Genomic DNA, 26,013 nt, shown 5'->3' on the forward strand with positions numbered 1-26,013 from the left:
AAGGAAGAGTGGGTTCTGGGGGTAATTATATCTGATGATTTTAAGGTGGCCAAACAGGTGGATAAAATGACTGTAAAAGCCAGAAAGATGCTTGACTGTATAGGGAGAGGAATGGTCAGCAGAAAAAGGGAGGTGATACTGCCCCTGTATAGGTCCCCATTGAGACCTCACTTGGAATACTGTGTACAATTCTGGAGACTATGCCTTTAAAAGGATATAAACAGGATGGAGTTGGTCCAGAGGGTGACTCTTAAAATGGTCAGTGATCTTCATTTTAAAGCATATGGGGATAGATCTAAACATATATACCCTAGAGGAAAGGTGAGATCGGAGAGATACAGTAAGAGACATTCAAATATCTCAAAGGTTTTCATGCACAGGAGGTGAATCTTTTTCAATGGAAAGGAAGCTCTAGAATGAGGGTCATGAGATGAGTTTGAAAGGGGATAGACTCAGGAAATATTTCTTTACAGAGAGGGTGGTGGATGTGTAGAATAGCCTTCCAATGGAAGTGGTGGAGACAAAAATCTTATCTGAATTCAAGAAAGCATGGGATAAATATAGAGGCTGTCTAAGGAAGTGAGAAGAATTATAATGCTAAATTAATTGGATGGTAGGGAAGACTGGATGAGCCATACAATCTTTTTTTGTCATCATGTTTCTATGTTTCTAGTGATAAATTGGACCCATAATGGGGGATTTCGTAAGGGTCATAGTACCAAGACAATTTTTGTCTCAGTTAAAGATGATATTTTATATAAGGTAAGGAAGTGCTATTGATACCTTTGAACTTATCAGCTTTTTTTGATTTAGTAAATAATGCGATTTTGCTATAGGGATGTAGGACTATGGGTATTCAGGGAAAGGCCATGCAATGATGGATTCTTTCATTTCTGACAGGTAAAACCTATCAGGTATTGGTTAAGGGGGATTTCTCCCACTGGAATTTAAGTGTGATGCTCCACAAAGGTTTCCTCTCTCGCTGTTGTTGTTCAATATTTTTTACAGCCTGTGGAGATATTATTTGGTCATTAGGTTTAAAGAAATACTCATATGCTGACAATATACAGTTGGTAGTTTCATTGGGCAAGGATATGAATGGAGTCCTTCAGAAAAGAGAGAGCAAATTGTTAATGATATCTAATCAGCTTAAATAGAACAAGTTGATCTTGAATACTGCAAAAACAGAGGTGTTGAGACTGAATATGGCAAATACAGCGGGATCTCTTCTGAGTGCAGTACAAAAGGTGAGAAATTTGGGTGTACTGTATGCTTGAGTCTAAGAAGGAAGGTGAAGCACAGTTCTAAACACAATTCAAATAGTGTTTGGAAAGTTGAGATTGCTGTAGAAATTGAGCTGTTTTTCTTGATATAAATGAGTTTGCATTGGTAATCCATTCGTTGTATCACATCTAAATTATTGCAATGGGCTGTTTGTGTGTTACCGCAATGCTTGGGGTATAGATTGCAAGTTGCTCAAAATGTGATGGAACAACAGTTTTGAAATGCTTTAAGAGAAACCCTATGAAAACGATGTTGGCTCCCTGTAGAAGCATGAGCACAGTATAAGGTACTCAAAGTGTTGAGAGGAATTGTATAATAAATTAGAATGGTATCATTATGGTAGAAGTCTGTGTTCTAGCCAGATGGCCCTACTTAAAACTCCTTCATTTAGAGTGGTGCAGGGTACATGTGTAAGTCTGAGGGGTTTTGATATCTGATTAGAACAGCATTATTTGAAATTCCATAAAACGCTGAAGATGTTTCCGTTTCCAAAGGTAAATGTGTATGGACTGGTATAGGAGATGCTGCATTTCCTGATGGTTTATTAAGATACTATAGGCTTATTGTAATGGTGTTTTCTGTTATTTTATATGTAATTTTATGTATTGCAACCTTTTGTACTATAGATTTTATTGACTGCACACTGCTTTGATTGGTTTTAGGGCCAAAACACGATATTTATTTATTTTATTTAAAATTATTTATATAATTACCTTTTCTAGTTGGTGGTCATGCTTCTTGGTTGTGGTCCCATAGACTTACAAGTCATCCATGTATGGCAGTACACCATCATGGCCTTCAAGAAGTTCACATCTTGCAATGGAATATTTCAGAGGCTGAAGTCACACCAAATGAGAGACTTTGGAAGCAGTGAAATCCCCATGGCATTATGAATGTAGTCAGTTTGGCACTGGCCCCATCCAATGGGATCTGCCAAAATACACCAAATGTGTCGACTGGAGAACCCTCTTCCTACCAGCTTGGACATTATTTATTCTAGTGTGGGAAAGATGAATTTCTCCCTTTTGATATTTTTCTTGGTTTCATCAGATCCACACATAGGTGGATGTTCTCATTTCATTTGGTCACTGGAACTATAGGTGCACACCATTCAGTTGGTTCAGTTACTTTTTCAATCAAACTAGCCATTTCCATAAGTTTCAGTTCTGTCTTGAACTTCTGCAATAGTGGTATTGGAATATGACAGGAGTGGGGAAGGGACCGCTATGCTGCTTCTGTATTTATTTTAAAATGTTATTACTCACTCCATCATAGGTTCTGCTTCTCATTTTAAGGCAAATTTGACTGACTACTCCTTTAAGAGTTATAGCCTCAACTTTCTAAGCCCTCTGGGGATAGGGAAATACCTACAGTACCTGGATGTAATCCGCTTTGATTTGCCGAAAAGTGCAAAAAGCGGAATATAAAAATCTAAATAAATAAAAATAAAATAAATAGTTGCAGTTATGACAGATGTCTGCTCCAGAATTCAATTTGAATTTCAATGGAGTACCTGCCATTTGTAGAGTCTTGTACTATGCTGGCTCCTGATGCGATGCTAATGTCTTCACAGTCAGCTTGTCATTTCTTGTGTTGCAGAACCTAGCAACCAAGGTTCCTCAATTTCCTGTGTGACTATTTCTTGCAGCTGCTTAGTATGGCACACTGCTGTAACTTTCTGCCTAAAGCTGGGCATGCTTTCAATTGCTTTGTGGTCAGTATTCTAGAGTAGTCAAGCTTCAGGAAAAAATTGTCATCTGTTTGTCTGGGATCCAACTGTACTTCTGAAATGCCCAGGACAGTGCTAGAGTGGTAAAATTTGCAGTACATCATGGTTTCATATAATCAGGTACAAGTAAACTGGCCTGGCGTTATAAAACCCTATATATACTGTATTATGGAGTTGAACTCTTTTTTTATTTAGGGAAAATAGGACTACAAGCATGAGACTGCAGTGGGACAGACTGGATCACTTGTGTTGATGACCAGGAGCTTCTAAGCAACTTTACAGACAGGGCACCCTCTCTTGGATTTGCCATGTTCCAGCATGCAATACTTTCATAACAAAGTACTTGCACATAGTAAATATGCTTGGGCACAAAACTTGAAGCATGGTGATAGCACTAGATTGGTTAGTCCCTGCCATTTCCTTACGTGAATTTGACTGTATTGTGATAAATAGGAAGCACTTCTATGTTCAGAATCCCATTGCAGCTTTTTCCCGCAGGGTCCTTCACAGTGATTTCAAGTCTGAAATTCTGCAAGTACAAAAATGTTTGAGTAGAAATGAAAAATACTGGTACTGGAGGATGGAGACATGATAGCTCAGGGGATGGGCAAGGAATTTGGTTTTTACCTGCCTAGCTCTTTTTCATATTGTGATGGTTTTTATCTGCTTTCCTCTGATTAAATTATGAGATGAATATTCAGTAAGCCAGTGTAACTTTAGTTGGAGAGCACTCAATAAGTGCACTCACTGGCTATAGTTTATCCCTGCCCATGGAATGCCTCCATTAACATCCCTGTTTTCCCAGAAATTTTGTGCTCTCAAACCCTTCACCAATCCTGCCCTAGAAGTATCTCTGCTCACTGCAGGTAAGCCTATCCACATACAGGCCCATACACACATAAGTTAACCTGCATATAAGGTGGGCAGTTTTATAAATGTCCATTTCAAGAGGTTAAACATTGTTTTAGCTGTGGAAATTACTTTGAAAATCACCTGCTAAATGCTTAATATCCTTAGGGGTAGATTTTCAAAGGGTTACGCGCGTAATATATGCGCTTAACCCTCGAAAACCTACCCCTGCGTGCACCGAGCCTATTTTGCATAGGCTCGGCGGCATGCGCAAGCCCCGGGACGCGCATATGTCCCAGGGCTTTGAAAAAGGGGCGGGCCGGCAGTCCGGGGGCGGGGTCATGGGCGTGGCACCGATCTGGGGGTGGTCCTGAGACCTTAGGCACAGCGGCCGTGCTGGAGGTTCACCGGCCGGCACGCACAAGATACACCTGCAAGAGGCAGGCGTAAAAAATAAAGTAAGGTAGGGGAGGGGATGGTGGGGGGGACCGAAAGAAAAGTTCCCTCCAAGGCCGCTCCGATTTTGGAACGGCCTTGGAGGGAAAGGGGAAAGCCATCAGAGCTCCCCTCAGGCTCGGCATGCACAAGCGTGCACCCCCTTGCGCGTGCCGATCCTGGATTTTATAACATGAGCGCGGCAGCGCGCGCTCATGTTATAAAATCGGGTGTACATTTGTGCGTGCAGGGTAGCGCGCACAAATGTACCCTGTGGCATAAGATTTAAAATCTGGCCCTTAGTGCATACCATTCGAATGTTGGCACACTGACATTTGTTTAAATGTTTAAATTTGTTTAAAAAGCGCCGGTAGGGATTTAAAAAGCTCCTACCTAGGTGTCGTCCATCTCTCTCTCTCTCCACGCGGCCAGCCCTAGCCTCCTCCACCTCCACTGCGATCGGCTGCGACCCATCGGGGTCAGTGGAGGCCCGCCTCGACCAGCCGCCCTTTCAGCGCAGGACCTGGATGCCCTCGAAGCCCGCCCCAAGGCCTGCCCAGCCGCCAACAGCAAAAGCACCGGTAGGGATTTAAAAAGCTCCTACCTAGGCGCCTCGCGCCAAAGGAGCGCGACGCCCCTTAGTGCGCCCCTTTGTGCTGCCCCACAGTGCTGCCCCTTCCCGCTCCCGTTTGCTCCCCCCCACAGCCTAGCCGCCGAACCCCACCCAACCCCCCTGCACTGCCTCCCTCAAGCGTCCATTTCCAACATCCCCCAGACATCCTCCCATGCTCCCACCCCTTGAACAAATCCCTACCCTCCCGTCACCATCACGACCCTTCCAGCACTGCCCCCCCGATCCTTAGCACCATACACCCAAGCCAACGACTCCACCTACATCCCCCACTACCACACCATGCACACCCACCCCAACATACCACCACCCCTCTGCAATTGCCCCCCGTCAACCAGACACCTCACCCCTCCACACCCCAGATGCCTCACATCCCCACCACCCAATTCACCCCGCTCGCCACCCTCTCAATAATATCTCTGCTACTCATCAATGCACAAGCTATCACAAAAAAAAATACCTATTCTTCATGACCTCCTGACAGACAATCACCCAGACATCCTATGCATCACCGAAACATGGCTTAAAAAAATCTGACACAGCGCTAATCAACCAACTGCCACATGCAACATACAACATATTCTCAATACCCAGATCAAGAAAAAAAGGAGGTAGCCTTCTCCTCATAGCACGCAAAAAGCTCAACCTCACGTGTAGTCCTTTTACCACCTCACCCCCCCCTAGAAATGGGCATTTTTAAATCCAAAAACCTCCAAATCCTATTACTATACGCTCCTCCCAATAGCCTAAGTCAAAACCTCTCCACCCTCATTGAAACAATCTCCTCACAAATCAACATGGACCTACCAGCCATAATACTGGGAGACTTCAACCTCCACATGGATTCATCCCCTCTACCTCCACAATGCAAACTCCTCCTCGACACCATGAATGCTAAGGACTTCAAGCAAATCATTCACTCCCCAACGCAAAAATTAGGCCACACACTCGACCTGATTTTCATCAACAGCAAAATCTCATCTACCAAGAGTCCACCCACCACCACCAGCATTCCCTGATCCGAGCACAAACTCATCCAAACCTCACTACTCTTCAATACCCACCAGCCCACACCCAGCAACTCCAAAAAATACATCTGCTTCCCTAAACCGTGCCCCAGCGATGTCATCGCCGAATTCCTCCCCGGTGCCTTAACCACTCTGGACCTCAAAGATCCAAACTCCGCCATCAACTCCTGGATCTTTGCCAATTTTGGCTGAAATTGCCAAAACCAAATGCCCCATCATATCTAAATCCATCCCCAACGAAAACTCCCACAAAACTCCATGGTACACCCCTGAACTGAAAAAAACCCAAAAGATTCCTCCGTCAAGCCGAAAAAACCTGGAGAAGAAATCCCACTGCTCCCCACCTCGACAGATACAGAATACTCCTCTATATTTACAGAACAGACACTGACAAAGCCAAGCGTGAATTCTACGGAAGAAAAATTCACCAGCACCAACACAACCCCAGAGCACTATTGGAATTCGTCGCCAAACTGACGCAACCCAGCCACCTCACCCCATCCTCAGACATCAATGCAAAGACCTGCGATGATCTTGCCCGCTTCTCTGAGAAAATCACCAAGCTCATATCTCCCAATCTCCACACAAAAGAAGAATCACCAACCCCATCCAGCGAAACATCAACCACCTGGACCAACTATGAGCCCATCGCCTCAACCAAAGTTAAGAAGTTCATCCAGAAAATCAACCCAGCCTCTCACCACATCGACACAATCCCAGTCAAGACCCTCAAACTCATCCCTGACATCATCACCAAACCCATCGCAGACATAATCAACACCTCACTTGAACAAGGCATCTTCCCGTAAGCACTGAAATGTGCCATAATCAAACCCATCCTCAAAAAGCCACATCTCAACCCCTCCAACCTCTCTAACTACAGACCAATCTTAAACCTCTCCTTCATATCCAAGATCATCGAGAAACATGTGAACCTCCAACTATCCGAGCATCTAGAAAATCACAACATCCTGTACCACAACCAGCATGGCTTCAGAAAATCCCTAAGCACCGAGACCCTCCTCTTATCGCTTACAGACACAGCACTGAGAGGCATCGACGCCGATCACTCTTACCTCCTCATCCTCCTGGACATCTCTGCCGCCTTTGACACCGTAAACCATGACTTACTCTTGACCCGACTGGTGGAGATCGGCCTAAGAGAAAACACCCTCAACTGGTTTCAATCATACCTAGCCAACAGATCCTACAATGTCCACCTCAACAACTGCGAATCAGACCAATACCCACTCCTCCATGGAGTTCCTCAAGGATCATCCCTTTCATCAACCCTGTTCAATATATACATGCTCCCTCTCTGTAAGTTCCTCTCCAGCATGAACCTCATTTTCTACATCTACGCAGACGATGTCCAGATTCTTCTCCCCATCAAAAAAAGTTTAACCACCACCATTGCTCTCTGGGACACTCTCGCCACCCAAATAAAGAATATCCTCTCGCAGATATCCCTCACCCTCAACCACAAAAAAATTGAAATACTACACATATCAAACAAACCCTCCACCAAAACCAACAAAGACCTCTACTCTCCCCTACCTAATACCTCCCTCACCAATGAGGTCAGAGATCTCGGCATTACCCTGGACTCAGATCTCAATATGAAAAAACATGTCAGCATGACAATCAAAGAAGGCTTCTACAAACTACAAGTCCTCAAAAAGCTCAAACCACTTCTTTTCCATTATGATTACCGCACCGTGCTACAATCCCTCATACTATCCAAGTTGGACTACTGTAACTCCCTCCTCCTTGGACTACCTGCCTCCACCTTAAAACCCCTCCAGCTGCTTCAAAACACAGCAGCCAGATCCCTCACAAACAGCAACCGTTCCTCACACATCACCCCCATACTAAAAGAACTCCACTGGCTCCCCATATCTCACAGATCACAATACAAAATTCTCACCATACTTCACAAAACCATCAACAAACAAAAAATTAAGTGGACTGACAACCCTCCCCAACCACACCTCAGCCAGAAAGACCTGCGATCTCAAAACACGGGCCTACTCACCATTCCCCACACTAAACAAGCACACTTCACTTCCACCAGACAATGCACCTTCTCTGTAGCTGGCCCCACCCTCTGGAACAAGCTCCCCTCCCAACTCGGACTGGAACTCTCCATTCACTCATTCAAAAAGAAATTGAAAACATGGCTATTTCTCAATGCCTACCTTCACACATCCTAATCCTCCCCCCTCCCTCCCCAATGCAACGCAGACTTTTCCTCCCAGTCCCTCCTTTGCAATTATAGTACATTTGGCTTCCAATTTTGAGACTCCCCATCCCTTCATCTCTCCTTTAACTCCCATTATTATCCCTGTCAAATTCTATTCCTGACACCCTTACCACTCGTTTTAAAGCTCGCAATCAACATTAACGTTACTCTGTATTTCGTTGTATTGTATTTTGTTGTACCAGACACAGTTTTTGTTAAATGATTTTTGTTTTTTAGTATCAATCTCAGTTAATGTTAAAATGTAAAATAGTACGACCTCTAGTCTTACTATTCCAACTGTTGTGATGTGAACCGATGTGATGTACGCCAATGAATGTCGGTATATAAAAGCAAATAAATAAAAATAAATAAATAAATAAATGTTCAACATACTTTAGTAAATAGGCCTCTTAGAGAGGCCAAAGACTGAATTTGCAGAGTTTTTAAGGAAGTGCCTCTTCAAGGCACACTAATGTGGCGATGAAATGAAAAAGGGGATTTATGGCCTTTTCTTGAAGATAAAGACAGTGGAGAACTAATTGTCTCAATGAAAGGAGGCTTCAAAGGCTGGTAGTGGCTGGCTATATTGTTGCCAAGTCCCTATTATAGAACATGCTAAAATTTCTGCCTTGATTTATGACTGGAAAGCTCTAGCTTCTGGGCAGGGTCTGAGTTTGACCTTTCTCCTGATTTTATCACATCACCTATAGGATAATCCTAAGGCCCATGATCAGGAGGGTCTCCAGAACAGAAACTCTGGAACACTAACATGAAAAACTAAAGGGGGAAAAAAAATCAGGGATGATTAAGTCGAACTAAACTGCTGCAGCCTAATTTCTAATATCTGAACAACTAAGAGGCTGATAACTATAGCTATGCAGGTAAGAGACCACTGGCTACTGTATACTCATGTATCAAATGGCTACTGTATACACCTGTATCAAATTAATGTCATAACAAAAGCCAGAATAAACCACTCTGGAAGATCCGTTTCTAAGAAGAGGGCATAGGATGTCTTAGAACGTTTGCTTACAAATTAGAATGGAAGAGTAAGACATAATACTCACAATTTTGCCACTCTGGTAGTTGAAGCCTTCTGTTGGAACCAGCACCTGCCCTTGTTTGTTTATGGTGAAGGTTGTTGGAGAAGGCTGGGTGATTTCGTACTATAGGAAACAGCAGATAAAGAAATTCAAAGCCATGCATGACAGTAAGACCAGGAATTCCAAACCAATTCTCCACATTCCCCACTTTCCATGAGCATTTTGAAACACATATAGGTGTAAATTTTAAAATTTGCTTGTATTAAAAGGCCCATATACATGAGAATATGGGTCAAGAGTGAGCAACTCTTATATTAAAACTTGAAAATTACATGCGTATACACGTGTGCACGAGCTACAGAACTTATGTAAAAAAGGGGCATGTTAGGGCTGTGGCCTAGGCGTGACAATACATGTGTGCATGATGACGTATTTTTAAAAAATCCTACACGCTGAGATGCATGCACTTATGCGCGTTCATTTGCTACAGCTCGGTTATGCACACAGCCATGAGAAAGACATTTGATTAGTGACTTTATGTATGCCAGGCGACCTTCTCCTGATGAGTGGAAGCAGGAATTGCCCAGTGAGAAGGAGGGAGGCCTCCCCTAATGGAGACTGGGACCTACTGGGGGACACTGGGAAAGCCTTGCCCTTTCATCATGGGAACAGGGACAGCCAGGGTGACATAGGGGAACACTGAGAATATCAGGGATAGACTGGGGCAATCAGATTGCTGCATGCAACCTCTTGCATTTGACTGGGGGGTAGAGAAACATATTGGAGCAAACAGGTACCTAAAGGGTCATGGGGGGGGGGGGGGGGTATCAGCCACATATTGAGGAGTGTAAGACAGTGGGCGAGACTCCTTTTCAATATGACTCTAATCACTGTATGGGTACTCAGGGCTCTCAGGCTGAAGAGAGGAGAAGAATACATCTCCCTGGGCTACTGCCCAGGAGGGGAAGGGGTTAGGTTGGCCATAATAGCTGGTGATTCATTTATTAGAAATGTAGACAGTGGGTGGCTGGTGGGCGTGAGAATCACCGGGTAACATGCCTACCTGGTCCAAAGGTGGCGGACCTCATGTGTCACCTAGATAGGATTTTAGATAATGCTGGGGAAGAGCCGGCTGTTGTGGTACATGAGGGCACTAAAGACATAGGAAAATGTGGGAGGGAGTTTCTGAAAGCCAAATTTAGGCTCTTAGGTAGAAAGCAGAAATCCAGAACCTTCAGGGTAGCATTCTCTGAAATGCTCCCTGTTCCACGCGCAGGTCACCAGAGGCAGGCAGAGCTCCGGAGTCTTAATGTGTGGATGAAACGACGGTGCAAGGAAGAGGGATTCAGTTTTATAAGGAACTGGGGAATCTTTTGAGGAAGGAGTCTTTTCTGAAAGGATGGGCTCCACCTTAGCCAGGGTGGAACCAGACTGCTAGTGCTAACCTTTAAAAAGGAGATTGATTTAGTTTAAAAGCTGTTCTAAGGCAAAAGATGACAGTCACTCAGCAGTGCACGGTTCAGAGGAAGGTATCTTCAAAGGATACTAATGACGCATTAGAGTTAGGGCATCCCAACAGAGGTTCCAATAATAAGAAAAGTAGTCCATGTGCCTATAAGTTAAGAAAGTAAAAGTAAAGTTTTCCATTTCTTGGCAACTTAGGGCATTTATTGTACCACGCTCTATTTGAGTACTAGTATAGGTCATGCCCATGAGCCCTTGACTGACATAAGATTTTGCACCAGTAGCACTATTTAATCCACTGTTTCCGGTCTAAGCTTCGTTTATGCTACACGGTTTGGAGATCTAAAAAGGACACCCTGTTACAGACTGGTAAGGTAAACTTAATAAGATAATTTTAAAACTTGTATGCTCCAGTGGCTTTGCATTGCGTCCCCGGTGGGTCCTGACATTTACTTTATTCAGTGTTTGAGAAATAAAACGCCAGCGAGTAACACCGTGCTTTAAAAGAATTATAGACCATTTCTTTTATATATAATAGTAAGCAGCCAGAAGGAGTGCCCCAACGTACCCACATTTCAAACATGAGCTACACTCTACCGTGTTAAATTGGTGGGCTTGCTTCTGAGAGCAATAAACCCTTTGAAGAAACTTAAATCGAGTCTCCCATGATGCAATGTTAGCAATGAGAGTGCGGATTCTCAAGAAACATTTCAAAAAGTCAGGAAGTGTGATCTCTACCCCCAGTTCCTGCTCCCATCCACTCAATACCTTTCCAAAGCCAATCTCCGCTTATATTCACTGCAAAGGTTTATAACAATAAGAAATAGTATGATGACCCGGGTCTTCAACATCATATATGTCTAGAACCAATTCGAGCTGCTCGCCCTGTAGGGCTGACAGATCTAATGATTGTAAGTAATGTCTCAATTGCATGTAGGCAAAGATCTGACCCTGCTGAAAGTAATAGTTATCACATAACTTTTGAAACATTAGTGACTTCTCCGCATCTATAGCGTGGAACACCAATTGTAAATCTTTATCATACCAGTCTTCAAAAATCTTAGATTGCAATCCAGAGATAAAATCACAGTAAACTTTTATTTGAACATCCAACCAGTGAGTCCAGCCTGATCTGTCAGTGTACCTTTCCCAAAGAGCCATAGAAACACACAAGGAAGGGATTTCACCTGTATCCTGGACCTTGAAGGATATCCTTCCCCCAAGAATTCAAGAACCTACATGCCGGGATGAAAGGACTGGTGAAAGTAACATTGGGATTCAGCCCAGGATTTTTATGGCCCCCAGCAAGATTCAGCCCTTACCCTGAATTGAGGTTACAGGGGAAATATAAAAAATGTAAGGAACAGACTACAGTGCTGTCTTACCGCCAGAAGGGACCCTAAGTGGGCCATGGTCCTGGCTGCTCAGATCTCTAAGGCATATGCCTTGGATGTCCTGCTGGCGGCCATGCTTGCAGCACTGACTCAGCATAAAAGCTTAACCACCCCTAGGGTCCAGTGCCTCAGCTTGAAATCTCCTGCTCTATGTTGTGGCCACATTTGTTCTGGGTTCTCAGTACTTGCCTTGCTCTGAATTTGGCCCCAGTAGAGTGGCCTTCTTGTTTGTTTCCTTAATCTAGTTCTTGTTTTGTGTTTGGCTCCGTTATAGTGGCCTTCTGATTTAGTCTGTTTACCTGTCTTGTTTGTTCCTATTCTGTTCCCTGTTGCCCGGGTATTGTGGCCCATGTTCTGCCTTATTTTAGTCCTGGTTTCCATTCACTTTGTCTTGTCTCTGTTCTTGTCGTGTTTGTGGTGCACTCTGTGCTCTGTTTGTGAGCATCTTCTTGTTTTCTTGCCTTAGCATACACCCTGTACAGTCCTAGTGGGTGCCCTCCTGTCCGTCTCATATGTACCACCTGTTAAGTCAACCTAAGGGCTCAATTCAAGGAGGAGGTGGCCGGTCTGGGCAGAAGACCTGAGGCCTGACCAGCCCTATTCTTGGGTCCAGCCTGCTTCTGCCCTGGGAGTTACCCTTACTGGCACACCGTGCCCTGACAAAATGTTTAAAAATACATAAAAGCATCAATATAGTGGGAAATACAGAAAATTGCTTCATAAACCCCACATGGAACAAAACCAGACTCAGAAATGGCTAAGGAGAAATGAGCTTAAATCTCAGAATGAGAGATTGATAACTGCAGCACAGTATAATGGATTGCAGACAAGATGGTTCACAGCCAGCATAGACAAAATGGATAAACAGATAAATACAGATTGCATACAATAGATCTAGAAACAGTTACATACCTCATCACTAGATATCAAGCAATGATATCAAAAGGCCTATAAACAGAAAGGGATAGTGAGGTGGAACGGCACAACCACTGGAAATTGTAGAATTATAATAACATCACTGTAACAGAAAAGCACTGGGGATCACGACTCAAAGAGAATTGTAGAGAATGAAGAAGTTGTAATCACCTGGGGCATTCCTATTCCAACAGATAAAAAGCCTGACATAAGAAAACTAGATATAGTGGTAAAAGAGAAATGAACAAGAATAGCATTGCTGACAAACATGTCAGAATCAAGTAATTATTCTGTGGACCATATCAGAAACCAAGAAAATGTGGCAGCAAGATACAGAAATAGTCCTAATTGAATTGGGTGCCACCGGCTTGATTAAAAAAGAATTTCCAGGCACATCTAGAGATGTTGCTTTTGTATATAACACCCTATGAACTCCAGAAGAAAGATCTCTTTGGCAATGTGCAAGAATTAATAAGGCCATTAGTGAATTTGAGAAACTGAGATCAGACTCAACATACCCTAGCTAACATGTGAGGTTTATTCCTGTCAAGGTAGGCAGAAAATTAACCCATTTGCAAAGATTATCCCTGTAAGAAAGTATTTTTTCATTCAAAATAGGACTGGCATTTATTTGGTTTTGTTCAATCATTTTATGTGCACAAAACCAATTTTATGTGCATATGCAGAAAACATATTTTGAGGGTAATTTTATAACAGTCCATGTAGGGCTAAAGTCTGCAAGTAGAAAGTAATCCACATACTTTAGCACATCATTTATTTATTTATTTATTTAATTTATTCGTTTTTATATACCAGCGTTCGTAAGAAACATCACATCGGTTTACAGTAAAATGTCAAATACACAATGAATAACAGCACACTTTTGAGGCCAGGGACCCTCTGGGGGTGAAGGAATAGGAGATGGGAAAGATGTGTGCTCTCTCCAAAAAGAAACTCTTCCTTTCATGTGATGAGAATTATCAGACATGGTAAGCAGCTATACTCGCTGAAAATGTTACCTTAAAGTAGATCATTTTTTGCATCATTTAAGTAATTCCTCCCTACCTCCTGGAGACACAAGTACACTTTGAAAATTAGAATTGTTTGGGGAACTCTGTCAGGCTCATGTGTACAGACTTATGCCATCATCAAAGCAGGTGTAAATGTTCACAAGTATATTTTTGCATATTCTTCTGAAAATTCAAAGTATGCACCTAAAAAATTTCCCACCCTGAGACCACCCCCACCTCCCCCGGAAAGCCTCTTTCCAGTGTAGCTAAAAAAATTGCATGTGAGTTACACACATACTTTTATGTGTGTAATCCCTTTTATGTGCATAAATCTTGTGAAAATCAGGTCCTTTATGCACATAATGAAATCAAACAAAATGAAGTAAAAGAATGGAAAAATATAATCTGAAATAAAATGAATTACATTTTTCCCATGTACACCCCCATCAGTCAATGCACAATTAAGCTGTGTAATGTGTTGCCAAGAGATATGGTCAAAGTTTATAGTAAAGCAAAGATTAAAACATGAGAACTTAAAAAAATGCCTTACTGGGTCAGACCAAGGGTCCATCAAGCCCAGTATCCTGACCGTGGCCAGTCCAGGTCACCAGAACCTGGCAGTTCCTCAAAGAGCTGAACGCGTTTCTGGAGGACAAATCCATAAAAAAAAAAGTATTAGGCAGGTAGACTTCAGGAATCTCCATCACTTGTATTTCTGGGAATAAGCAACAAGAAATGGACTTTCTTAATAAGATCTTCCAGGCACTTTGTAGTGATCTGGATTGCTGGAGACAGGATCCCGGATTCAATGGGCCATTGGCCTGAGCCAGCATGGCACTTCTTATGACTAAACTTAAGTGGGTTGGTGCAAGGTCTGTGGGTACTTTTTCCCTGTAGACTTTGCACCATTTCTCCCTTTAAAAATAGCCGAGAGAAAAAGTACATGCAGAGATTTGCATCTCCTTTTTCTTCAGGTACTCTTTTCTTTCAAGCAGGTGTAATTTTTGAAAATGCAAAACTGCAAACACATTGTTGCATTCCCTGCCTTAACCCAGGAACAACTCCACTCATTATGGGCAAAATACATACACTGTGGAACACAAATACTTTGACCCATGGGGAGGGTGAAAGAAAGAAAAATCACTCGGTCAGCTAGGAAGAGAAGGAAGTAGGAACCTCATAATGATTGACTGGGGAGGGAGCGGAGGCTGCAACATATATGGTGGCCAAGATGTAAGTGGGCTGGATGAAGGCCCTTGGGGTGGGGCAAACGTGAGTGAGGGAGGGAACTGGGGGAGCAGGAGACTGGGAATTTAACAAACAGAGAGAGATTGAGAGACGGGCATCCAAATGGCAGATGACATTTTATGTGGACAAGTGAAAAGTGATGGACTTAGGGCAACCCAAAATTATAGCTACACAAAATCAAGGTTCCACATTTGGAGTCCCCATCTAGGAAAAGGAGCTAGGCATCATTGTGGATAATATGTTGAATTTCTCTGCTTGGCAGTGGCCAAGAAAGCAAATAGAATGCTAGGAATTATTAGGAAAGGAACGAAGAATAACAGAGAACATCATAATCCCCCTCTATCACTCCTTGGTGAGACCACACCTTGTGTACAATTCCGGTCATTGCATCTCAAAAAAGATACAGCAGAATTAGAAAAGGTACAGAGAAGTGTGACCAAAATGATAAAAGGGGATGGACTAAGTCACCTATGAGGAAAGGTTAAAGAAATTAGGTCTCTTCAGCTTGGGGAAGAGATGGCTGAAAGAAGATATGATAGAGGTCTATAAAATAATGAGTGAAGTGGAATGAGTGAATGTGGATTGGTTGTTTACTCTTTCATAAAGTACAAAGACTAGGGGACATGCAATGAAGTTTCAAGGTCATATAATTAAGAAAAATAGGAGAAAATATTTTTGTAACCCCAATTCAGGGTATCTGCTGAATTCTGCTGGAATCGTAAAAACCCCTGGGGCTGAATCCCATTGTTGCAGTCACTAGTCCTTTTGTCCCAGGATGTAAGTCCATGATCTCTGGGAGGAAGGATGTTCTTCAAGTCTCAAGGTGTAGATGGAATCCCATCCCTGTTTGTTACTATAGCTTTTCAGGGCAGGTAACTCAAAGAACAGACTGGACTAACTGGTGGAGTGTTCAAATTAAAAGTTTACTATGATTTCATGCAAAATAATTAAGTTGCACATACAAGGTGATATCAAGTTACATCCAGGTTTATCTATTCTCTTGGAGTATAGATTTGAGGTCTCTCAGAGGGCGTGTCCATGCTGTCTGCCTCAGTGCATGCTCCTCTCTCCTTCACTTCCTAGGAGCCGGCAGGGTTCCCTCGTTTAATCTGCTATTTAATCACCATCACCTATCACATCTAAGTTTTAAGGGAGAGCAGAGTCGAACTAAAGCCTTTAACCTTGCTGGGAGGAGATGCCGGGTCGCCCCAAGCGCATTGGTTTGGAGAAGTCAGTCTGAGAAGAAAAAATAATGGCGGAAGGCCTGAATACAGAGGGCCTTTCTGAGGCGGTAATTAAAGATCTTACCCAGGCCGTTTCCGCCGCCCTTGTGGACCAACTACAGAGCATACAATCCTCTGTGGACGAGATTCTGGACAAAGTGGGGGCTTACACGTCAGCACTGTCAGGGGTGCAGCATAAATTAGGTGAGCACGAGGCGCGTGTGATGGTCTTAGAATCCGCTAGGGAGGTGACAAGTCCATCGAGGATAAACTCGAGGACCTGGAAAACCGTAGTAGAAGGAATAACTTGCGGATAGTCAGCATCCCAGAAGCTGTGCACGGGGAGGAATTGACACGACTATGTGAAAAACTAATACCGGAGTAGCTGCAGCTTGACGTGACTACCTGACCAATTCTTATTGAATGAGTGCACCGTCTGGGAGCTGGAAGTCCAGATCAGAAGCGGCCTCATCAGGTGATTGTCCATTATTTAAATTGTACAGACAAACCATGGATTTTGCAAGCTTACCGTGGCAAAAAAGATCTGGTAATCTATGATGCAAAATTATTGCTTTTCCCGGATTTTTCCAGTAAAGTTCAAGCAACACGTAGAGAGTTCACTCTGTACTATTTGCAGTTATATCAACGAGGGATTAAGTTTTCCCTCCTTACCCTGCGAGGTTAAGGGTTTTTCTCAATGGAGTGTCCAAGCTGCTTTCTTCGGCTCAGGAGGCAAAGGAGTTCATGGATCAGCTTCCGGCGTGATGCTGAATTTTTTATTCTAAGTCTGTCACATAATTTTTCTTATTGAAGGCCTCAGCAGGCCTCTGTTTTGTTCCCAGATTGCGCCAGATCAGGGTTGTTTGGTCCTCATATGTTGTTCAATATCTTTCTATCTCTCACTGGGGACCCTCAGAGATGTTGTTCTACCTGGGTGAGTTTTGCTCATCTCCAGGATGTTTCTGAACTGGAGTGGAATTTGATTTTGCTGCACCTCCTCGCTAATCTGTTCTATTTGGCTATGTCTGGCAAATTTCACTTTTTTTTTTTTTTTGATGAGGCCTTTTTTTTTTTTTTGGACTTGGAAGCATTGGACTGTGCTCTTTTATTTTGTTTTATGATAGTTCTGGCTTTTTAAATTGTACCCGGCACCAGTTTTTTTCTTTTCTCTAGGATTAGGGATATTTTCTTTCCCTCTCCTTTGGTTTTGTTTACTTTTAGCAGGTACATCTTCAACCAGGTGTGGCATTCTTTTTTATTTCTTTTGACTTAGCTCTCACCACCACTTGTGAAACTTGGATTTTTGCTTTGCACCTAGCATGTTGCTAGGCTGGTTGCTGGGGGACCCCTCCGTTCCGGTAGACCGCTGTTGAGTATGGGTGCTTCTTGCCAGCGAGGGAGTGTCCACTTCTTTGCTGGTGTACCGGGGGTGCCCTTCTTGGGGAGGGGTTTGAGAATTTGGGTTTCATATTGTGATGGGGGATAACAATTGTGTGTGGATGATGTGTGTTTCAGTGTGCATGGTATTGTATGTGTGATGGCCTACCCGAGTGCAGCAGTAATGTTTTATTTAGACACATGTGATCGATTAGGGAGGAGTGGATCTATGCTGGGGGATCCCTCCCTCCTGTGATACTGTGTTTCTCCGATAATAAGACAGGTCTTATATTCTTTTTTAGCTCTGAAAAAACGGCTAGGACTTATTTTCAGGGGATGTCTTATTTGTTTTCCATGATTGGTGAATGAGGACAAGGCTAAACCCACCTCCTCTTCCATTCACCAATCAGATTCAATTTTCAGCCGAACCTTTTGGTTTGGCCTTCATTATCGGCCCGCCGCAGGAAATTTCATTTTCCTGTGATTCGGGGCGACTTTATTTAGTCTGCCCCCCCCCGAAACGAAGCCCAAAACCCAGGGGGGCAGACGGGGGTTGTAAAAAAAAAAAAAAAAAAAGAAAACCCAAACCCACCCCAACCCTTCAAATTTAATTCATTGCAACCCCCCCATCCCGACCCCACAAGACTTACCGAAAGTCCCTGGGGGGGGCCCAAAACCCAGGGGGCAAATGGGGGGTTGTAAAAAAAAAACAACAAAAAAAAAAAACCCCAACCCACCCAATTTAATTTATTGCAACCCACCCTCCCGACCCCCCCAAAAAACTTACTGAAAGTCCCTGGGGGGGGGGGGCAAAACCCAGGGGGCAGATGTGGGGTTGTAAAAAAAAAAAAAACCCCAACCCACCCAATTTAATTTATTGCAACCCACCCACCCTTCCGACCCCCCCAAAAAACTTACTGAAAGTCCTTGGGGGGGGGGAGGGGGGCCAAAGCCCAGGGGGGCAGATGGGGGGTTGTAAAAAAATAAAAAAATCCCAAACAAATTTATTTGTATCCAAGTTCATTCTACCTGTTTATTGTAAGACATCATCTTGTCATGGTTAATGTTTAGAATGTAAACCGACTTGATTAGTAATTCTGTTACTGGAAAATCGGTATATAAAAGTGCTAAATAAATAAATAAATAAATAAACCTACCCCAACCCTTCAAATTTAATTCATTGCAAACCCCCCACCCAAACTTCACTGGTGGTCCAGCGGGGGTCCCGGGTGCGATTCCCTCTCTTGGGCCGTCTGATGCCAGTGAGCAAAATGGCGCCGACGGCCCTTTGTCCTTACCATGTGACAGGCTATCGGTGCCATTGGCCGGCCTCTGTCACATGGAGGGCCGAACATTGCTCCTACCATGTGACAGAGGCCGGCCAATGGCACCGATAGCCTGTCACATGGTAAGGGCAAAGGGCCATCGGTGCCATTTTGATTACTGGCAGCCTACAGCCCGAGAGCAGGAGATCGCTCCCGGGACCCCCGGTGGACCACCGGTGAATTTTGGCATTTGTGGGGGGGAGGGGTGGGAGTTTGAAAGAGGAAATAATCTTCTACAATAATTTTGCTTCCTAAAATTAGGAAAGGATGCCACCCTTACCTTACCCTATAGGCCTATCTCCCTCCTTAATCAAGAAATTAAACTCCTAGCTGCAGTATTGGCCCAGCAGGTGAACACAGTAGCAGCGGAGGTGGTAGCACTGGATCAAACTGGTTTTATCAAGGGGAGGCTTTCTAATACTAATCTAGAGAGTCATGCTGGAACCACTGCCTCTGGTAAGAGGAAGTGCTGAGCTGGAGGCACATTGGGAAAGGGGATGCATGACCCATGGTTCACCTAAGGTGCCAAATACTCTTGCACCAGTCCTGGTCGCTACCTAAACTATTCCCCCACTCATTCAACTAGGAGCTCACCATTCCACATCTCGCGGAGACCTAAGGGTCTCTATATAAGTTTTTACTCAATGCATAAACTATGGAATTTATTGCTGGAGGATGTGGTAAAAGATGCTCCTGTTAGCTCAGTTTAAAATAAGGTTTGGACAAATTTCTGGAAGAAAAGTCCATAAACCATTAATAAGGTGGACTTGGGGCATGCACTGCTTATTCCTGAGATAAGCAGCATGGAATCTATCAATCTTTTGGGTTCCTGCCAGGTACTTGTGACCCAGATTGTAAACAGGATATTGGGCTTGATGGACCTTTGGTCTGATCCATTATAGCAAATCTTATGTTCTTATCAGACAAAAGGGAGTGGGAGATAGAGGACAGAGGATCATGGGATGGCAGGTTTGGGGGGAGGAGGAAGAAGAGGGAGATGATTGGGGATCAATCCTGGGGGAAAATGTAGGAGGGAGGGAGAAGAAAAAGGTCTAGGGGTTGAAAAAAATCTCCCCAACCTCAACCCCCAAATACACCACACATCTATTGCCACCCCTCTATCCACCAACATACACAGACATCCAAACCCCACCATAGCCCTCCCAAGCTCATACACATGGAGGAGAAGAAAGATAGAAAATGTAGAGTGCTGGGAAGGGGAGGGAAAGGGAGATTGTGGGGGAGGGATGAAGTGCAGAGTGCAAGGGAAGGGAGAATAGGGAGATAGCAGAGGAAAAGAAAAAGGGAGAAAAGAGGGGAGAGGGGAGGAAAGGGAGAAAAGAGAGAGGAGAGGAAGGAGAGTGTAAGGAGGACAGTGTGCACGCATACACACATTCCAACCCCAACCACACACATTGTACTCATCATGTCCCATAAACTCCACCACCCCCTCATATACCACCCTTACTTCCTCCAATCAGCCCCCTCACAAAAACATAACATCATAAGAAGTTGCCATATTGGGTCAGACCAAGGGTCCATCAAGCCCAGCATCCTGTTTCCAACAGTGGCCAATCCAGGCTACAAGTACCTGGCAAGTACCCAAACATTAAACAGATCCCACGTTACTAATGCCAGTAAAAGCAGTATCTGAGATAAATTGCAACGATTTAGCCCTATTTTTTAAAAAGAAAATAGAAACTCTCTTAGAAACATTAGATGAAAATAATAACCAAACAATTGTCATGCCTAAAAAAGACATGCTTGCCTGGGCCAATTTTAATAATACAACAATAGATGAAATTGAGAATTTGGTAAGGAAGTTAAACCCGGCAAATCACCCTATTGATGTAATTAATACACTTACATTAAAACAATGCCTAAACGAAATAGCTCCCATCTTAACAATATTAGTAAATCATTCATTAAATGAAGGGAGTATGCACGAGATTCTAAAAAAGGCCATAGTGAGACCGATTCTTAAACAACGTGACCTTGATGTCACAAATTTTAAGAACTACAGACCAATTTCAATTTTGCCATTTGTAGCTAAACTAATCGAAAAAGTGGTAAACAAACAACTAATAGAACATCTTGAATTTAATAATACACTTTTCCCTGCGCAACATGGTTTTGGAAAAATCATAGCACTGAGTCTCTTTTGCTGTCTTTAAATGATACTGTCCTGAGAGGGTTTGATTGTGGGAAGAGATACATACGCATCCTTTTAGACCTGTCGGCGGCCTTCGACACGGTCGATCATAAGATATTAACGAGACTTGAAGAAATTGGCCTGACCGATGTAACATTAAAATGGTTTAGTTCCTTTTTAGAAAACAGATCTTTTGCAATTAAAATAAAAAATAATATTTCAGAAACTTTCCAGTTAACGACAGGGGTTCCACAAGGCTTGGCGCTGTCGGCCACATTGTTTAATGTATATTTGCTTCCATTGTGCCATTTACTGACAGGTCTTGATTTAACTTATTTTGTGTATGCTGATAATATTCAGATTCTGTTTCCGATTGAGAAGGATGTTGAAGCAACTGTTAAGTTGATTAAAATGTATTTAGAAATTATTAGACAAGTACTGACACAACTAAAATTAATTTTAAATCTGGATAAAACTGTTTTTATTATTTTAGATAGGAAAATAATATATGATGAACCAAAGTTAAGTCTAAGCAACAATAACAATAGTATGAAAATAGAAAATGTAACAAGAAATCTAGGCTTCTATGTTGATACTGAATTGTCAAAAACATATCTCGAAGAAAGTGAGAGAAAGTTATTGTAAACTAATGATGCTGAGACGCCTTAAACTATTATTGTCCCAAGAAAATTTTAGAATGGTATTACAGGGAAGAAAGAACTTTTTGGATTACTTACAAGGAGAGAGAAAGATCTGCTCGGTGCTCTGTTGGGCCTGGCCCCGACGGCGATCCCGAAGCCCTGCCCTCCCGAGTGACGTCAGCCTGGTGGAAGTTTAAAGCTGGTGCTGGTATTTGGCTTCTTTGGGAGAAAGAACTTTTAGGATTACTTACAAGGAGAAAGACCTGCTTGGTGCTCCGGGGGTAAGGCTCCGTTGGGCCTGGCCCGACGGTGATCCCGAAGCCCCGCCCTCCCGAGTGACATCAGTCTGGTGTCACCTTTTAAGGCTGATAAGGCAGTGGTGCATCGCGTCCGCCGGTGTGTCACCTAAGCCGCGTGTGCCCCTTGGGCGCTCGCGACTTAGCTTTGACTTTACTTAAGACTTTGATTGGGACTTGGTCGTATATCTATATCTGTTCCAATTCTTTCACCTCTCAGAAAGGTCTTGATAAAGTGTAGGAAGGAGGTTAAAGGTGGTAAACTTTCATTATATGACAAGTATTATATTATGCCTCATACAAAACGGAAGGGACATGTGAGGCTTGAGTCTGCTGCCTCTGCCTCACACACCCCCTCCCAAGTAAGAATTGAAGGGTTTTTCACTCCTGCTGCAGCTTCGACACCGGGAGAGTTGTCCGCTGAGGGAATAGGTAAGGAACAAAACCTATCCCTCCTGGACATTCAAACATCTTTGTCCCCAGGTGCACCGGTTATCCCCCCACCTCCAAAGCTTGGAAATATACAGGAACTCCTCCAGGGCCCAGGGCAATGCACCAAGGGGACTCTGGAGGCAGAGGGAGTCACTGTGCAGAGTACAAGTGTTTTACCCCAAACTGTGTTTGTCGAGAGGGTAAATAAGTTAAAAGAAAAGGAGGAGGGAGGTGACTCAACGGGGGAAATACAATTGATTTCCAAGACCTGTCAAGTAGGGGCGGTGACTGCTGGTATAAATTTACCTAAAATAGATAAACCTATATAATTACATTGGAGTCAATATGGCAAGCTATAACAACATTGGAAAAATCAATTTCTTTATTGGCCAGTACAATGAATAATTCACAAGAGATGTTAGTTTCGATTGAACCAAGGGTAAATAAACATGAAGAACAACTTGAAGATTTTACAAACAAGATAATTGCTGTTCAAAAAGTACAGACTACAATGATCCAGTCAGAATTTGTTTTAAGAAGGAGATTAGAAAATATGGAGAATAAAATGAGATATTTAAATCTGAGAGTTCTCAACTTTCCTAAAGATAAGTTAATTTCTCCGAAGGAGCAATTTAAAAAATATCTTAGGGATGTTTTATTATTGTCTCCTGATAAATTACCAATGTCAAAAATTTATTTTGCCCCAATGATGAAAAATGGTAGTGAAATAAAGAAAGATCACCCTATAGTTAACTTGGATTTAGATCTGACTGCTTATCTAGAAAGTCCTTCAGAAGAACAGATAGAGCAACGTGGTACTTTATTAGACTTGGTTCTGAGGACATTTTTGAAGAATCGTAATAAAATGTATCTTGGGCAAAAGCTCTAGATATATCCAGATATTGTAAAGGATACACAGATTCGTAGGAAAAATTTGTAGAATTGAGTCAAGAAGCTAGAAAGATGGGAGCACAGGTCAATATTAGGTATCCATGTAAATGTTTAATGTTACATGAAGGGGAAAGGTATATCTACTATGATCCAGAACAAATGAGGAATTACATAGAAAGTGTAAAGAAAAGGCCAACAGTACAGAACCAACCAGGTGAATAGATTGAAATAAGCTGCAGATTTTCTCCTAATATGGTTATAAGTGTCATAATATTTTGTTCCATCTGTGTTTTAAGACCCTTCTGTTTCTTTATAACAGTTTAAGTGCAATTTAGGTTTGCTGATGTTTGATGTAAACCTATTTTTTGCATTGTAATATGTAAAAAATTGATAAATAAAGAATTAAAAAAAACAACAGAATGGTATTACAAACAATGATATTTACAGGACTAGATTATTGTAATGCAATATTGCTTGGCCTACCGAAAGTGGCACTTAGACCCATGCAGATTTTACAGAATACCGCAGCACGGATATTGACAGATACGAGAAGGAGAGACCATATTACTCCAGTTTTGAAGGATTTACACTGGCTCCCAATTGAACAGAGGATTATTTTTAAGGTCTTATGTTTTATCCACAAAATTTTACATGGAGATATGACAGACTGGTTAAATACTGCAATAAGACTACATGTACCCAAACACAATCTAAGATCATCAAATAAAGGCCTACTATCAATCCCGACCATTAGATCAGCTCATTTGTGCGAGGTACGTGAGCGAGCTATATCAATTGTGGGTCCCAAACACTGGAATAAAATGCCACTAGACTTGAGGTTACAGCAAGATAAGAAACAATTTCGGAAAGGACTAAAAACATGGCTGTTCCAGCAAGCTTATGCAGATGAATAAAGCAAAGATAGGAGTCTTTTAATGATCTTTAACATGTTTTAATCTTTTACTTAAATTGCTTTTACTTTTAGCCTATGGTAATTTTATAGTTTTTAATAGTTTTAGTGATATTTATAATATAATAACTGTATTTTTCCTGTTTTATTGTGATGAATTGTGAACCGTCGAGATGGACTTTTGTCCGCACAACGGTATATAAAACTGTTAAATTAATAAACTAAGTCAACACACAGACACCCCCACTCCACCTACAAACCTCTTCTCCTGCCCCCAACCCCTCCTAATTTCCCATCCCCCCACTACTGTACACATGCCTAGAGCACCCACACACCTCTATCACCCCATCCTTACCCCCACACACTCCTTCACCACCTTCCCAATCACACCACACCATACCCTCCCACACCCCCACCCCCTATGCTACCATCTCCCCACTCTGCCCCAGCACAGACACAAAATCATCCAGCACAGTCATACAATTCAATAAACACACTTGCACATTCCCTGACACCCACACATCCGCTCACCCACTCGACTATCATTCCACACACACACCTCATCTACGTCACCATCACCCCCACACACATAGGGGGAGAAGAGGAAAGAGAGAAGGAAAGGGGGACCAAGTGCAGAGCATCCCCAATCCACACATATAAATCCCCCCAAATAACCCCTCATCTCAAACAATCATACACACAACCCTTCAAGCCTATCAATCCACACCATGACACACCTTCCTCATTGAGCCCCCCCCCCCCCCCCCCCACCCCCAGAGCAACTACGTACACATAAACACCTGGAGCTTCTGTAACACATGAACATCATGGCGACATAAGATGAGCTCTTTGAATTTGGCATGCAGTTCTAAACTATTCTTTTTTTAAGGTTTTCCCTTAGCATGTAGGCATGCTCAGTCAGGAGAAAAAAAGGAGGGATACTTGGATTTTCAGAAGGCGTTTGACAAAGTTCCTCATGAGAGGCTTCTAGGAAAAGTAAAAAGTCATGGGATAGGTGGCGATGTCCTTTCATGGATTGCAAACTGGCTAAAAGACAGGAAACAGAGAGTAGGACTAAATGGACAATTTTCTGAGTGGAAGGGAGTGGGCAGTGGAGTGCCTCAGGGATCTGTATTGGGACCCTTACTTTTCAATATATTTATAAATGATCTGGAAAGAAATACGAGTGAGATAATCAAATTTGCAGATGACACAAAATTGTTCAGAGTAGTTAAATCACAAGCAGATTGTGATAAATTGCAGGAAGACCTTGTGAGACTGGAAAATTGGGCATCCAAATGGCAGATGAAATTTAATGTGGATAAGTGCAAGGTGATGCATATAGGGAAAAATAACCCTTGCTGTAATTACACAATGTTGGGTTCCATATTAGGTGCTACAACCCAAGAAAGAGATCTAGGTGTCATAGTGGATAACACATTGAAATCGTCGGTTCAGTGTGCTGCGGCAGTCAAAAAAGCAAACAGAATGTTG

At 42.8% G+C, this 26,013-nt stretch overlaps 1 protein-coding gene across 1 annotated transcript in view; it reads right to left on the reverse strand.

The window, feature by feature from the left end:
• The window catches only part of CDHR4 (cadherin related family member 4), a 149,013-nt gene that overhangs the window by 88,813 nt on the left and 34,187 nt on the right, over window positions 1-26,013 (reverse strand). Inside the window, exons 5-6 of the mRNA XM_029599672.1 lie at window positions 9,266-9,364; window positions 3,439-3,542 (exon numbers count right to left, since the gene is read on the reverse strand). Coding sequence (XP_029455532.1) covers window positions 3,439-3,542; window positions 9,266-9,364 — 203 coding nt within the window. The remainder of the gene's footprint in view (window positions 1-3,438; window positions 3,543-9,265; window positions 9,365-26,013) is intronic.

This window comes from Rhinatrema bivittatum, chromosome 4 (genome assembly GCF_901001135.1).
Source record: "Rhinatrema bivittatum chromosome 4, aRhiBiv1.1, whole genome shotgun sequence".
Classification (NCBI taxonomy): domain Eukaryota; kingdom Metazoa; phylum Chordata; class Amphibia; order Gymnophiona; family Rhinatrematidae; genus Rhinatrema; species Rhinatrema bivittatum.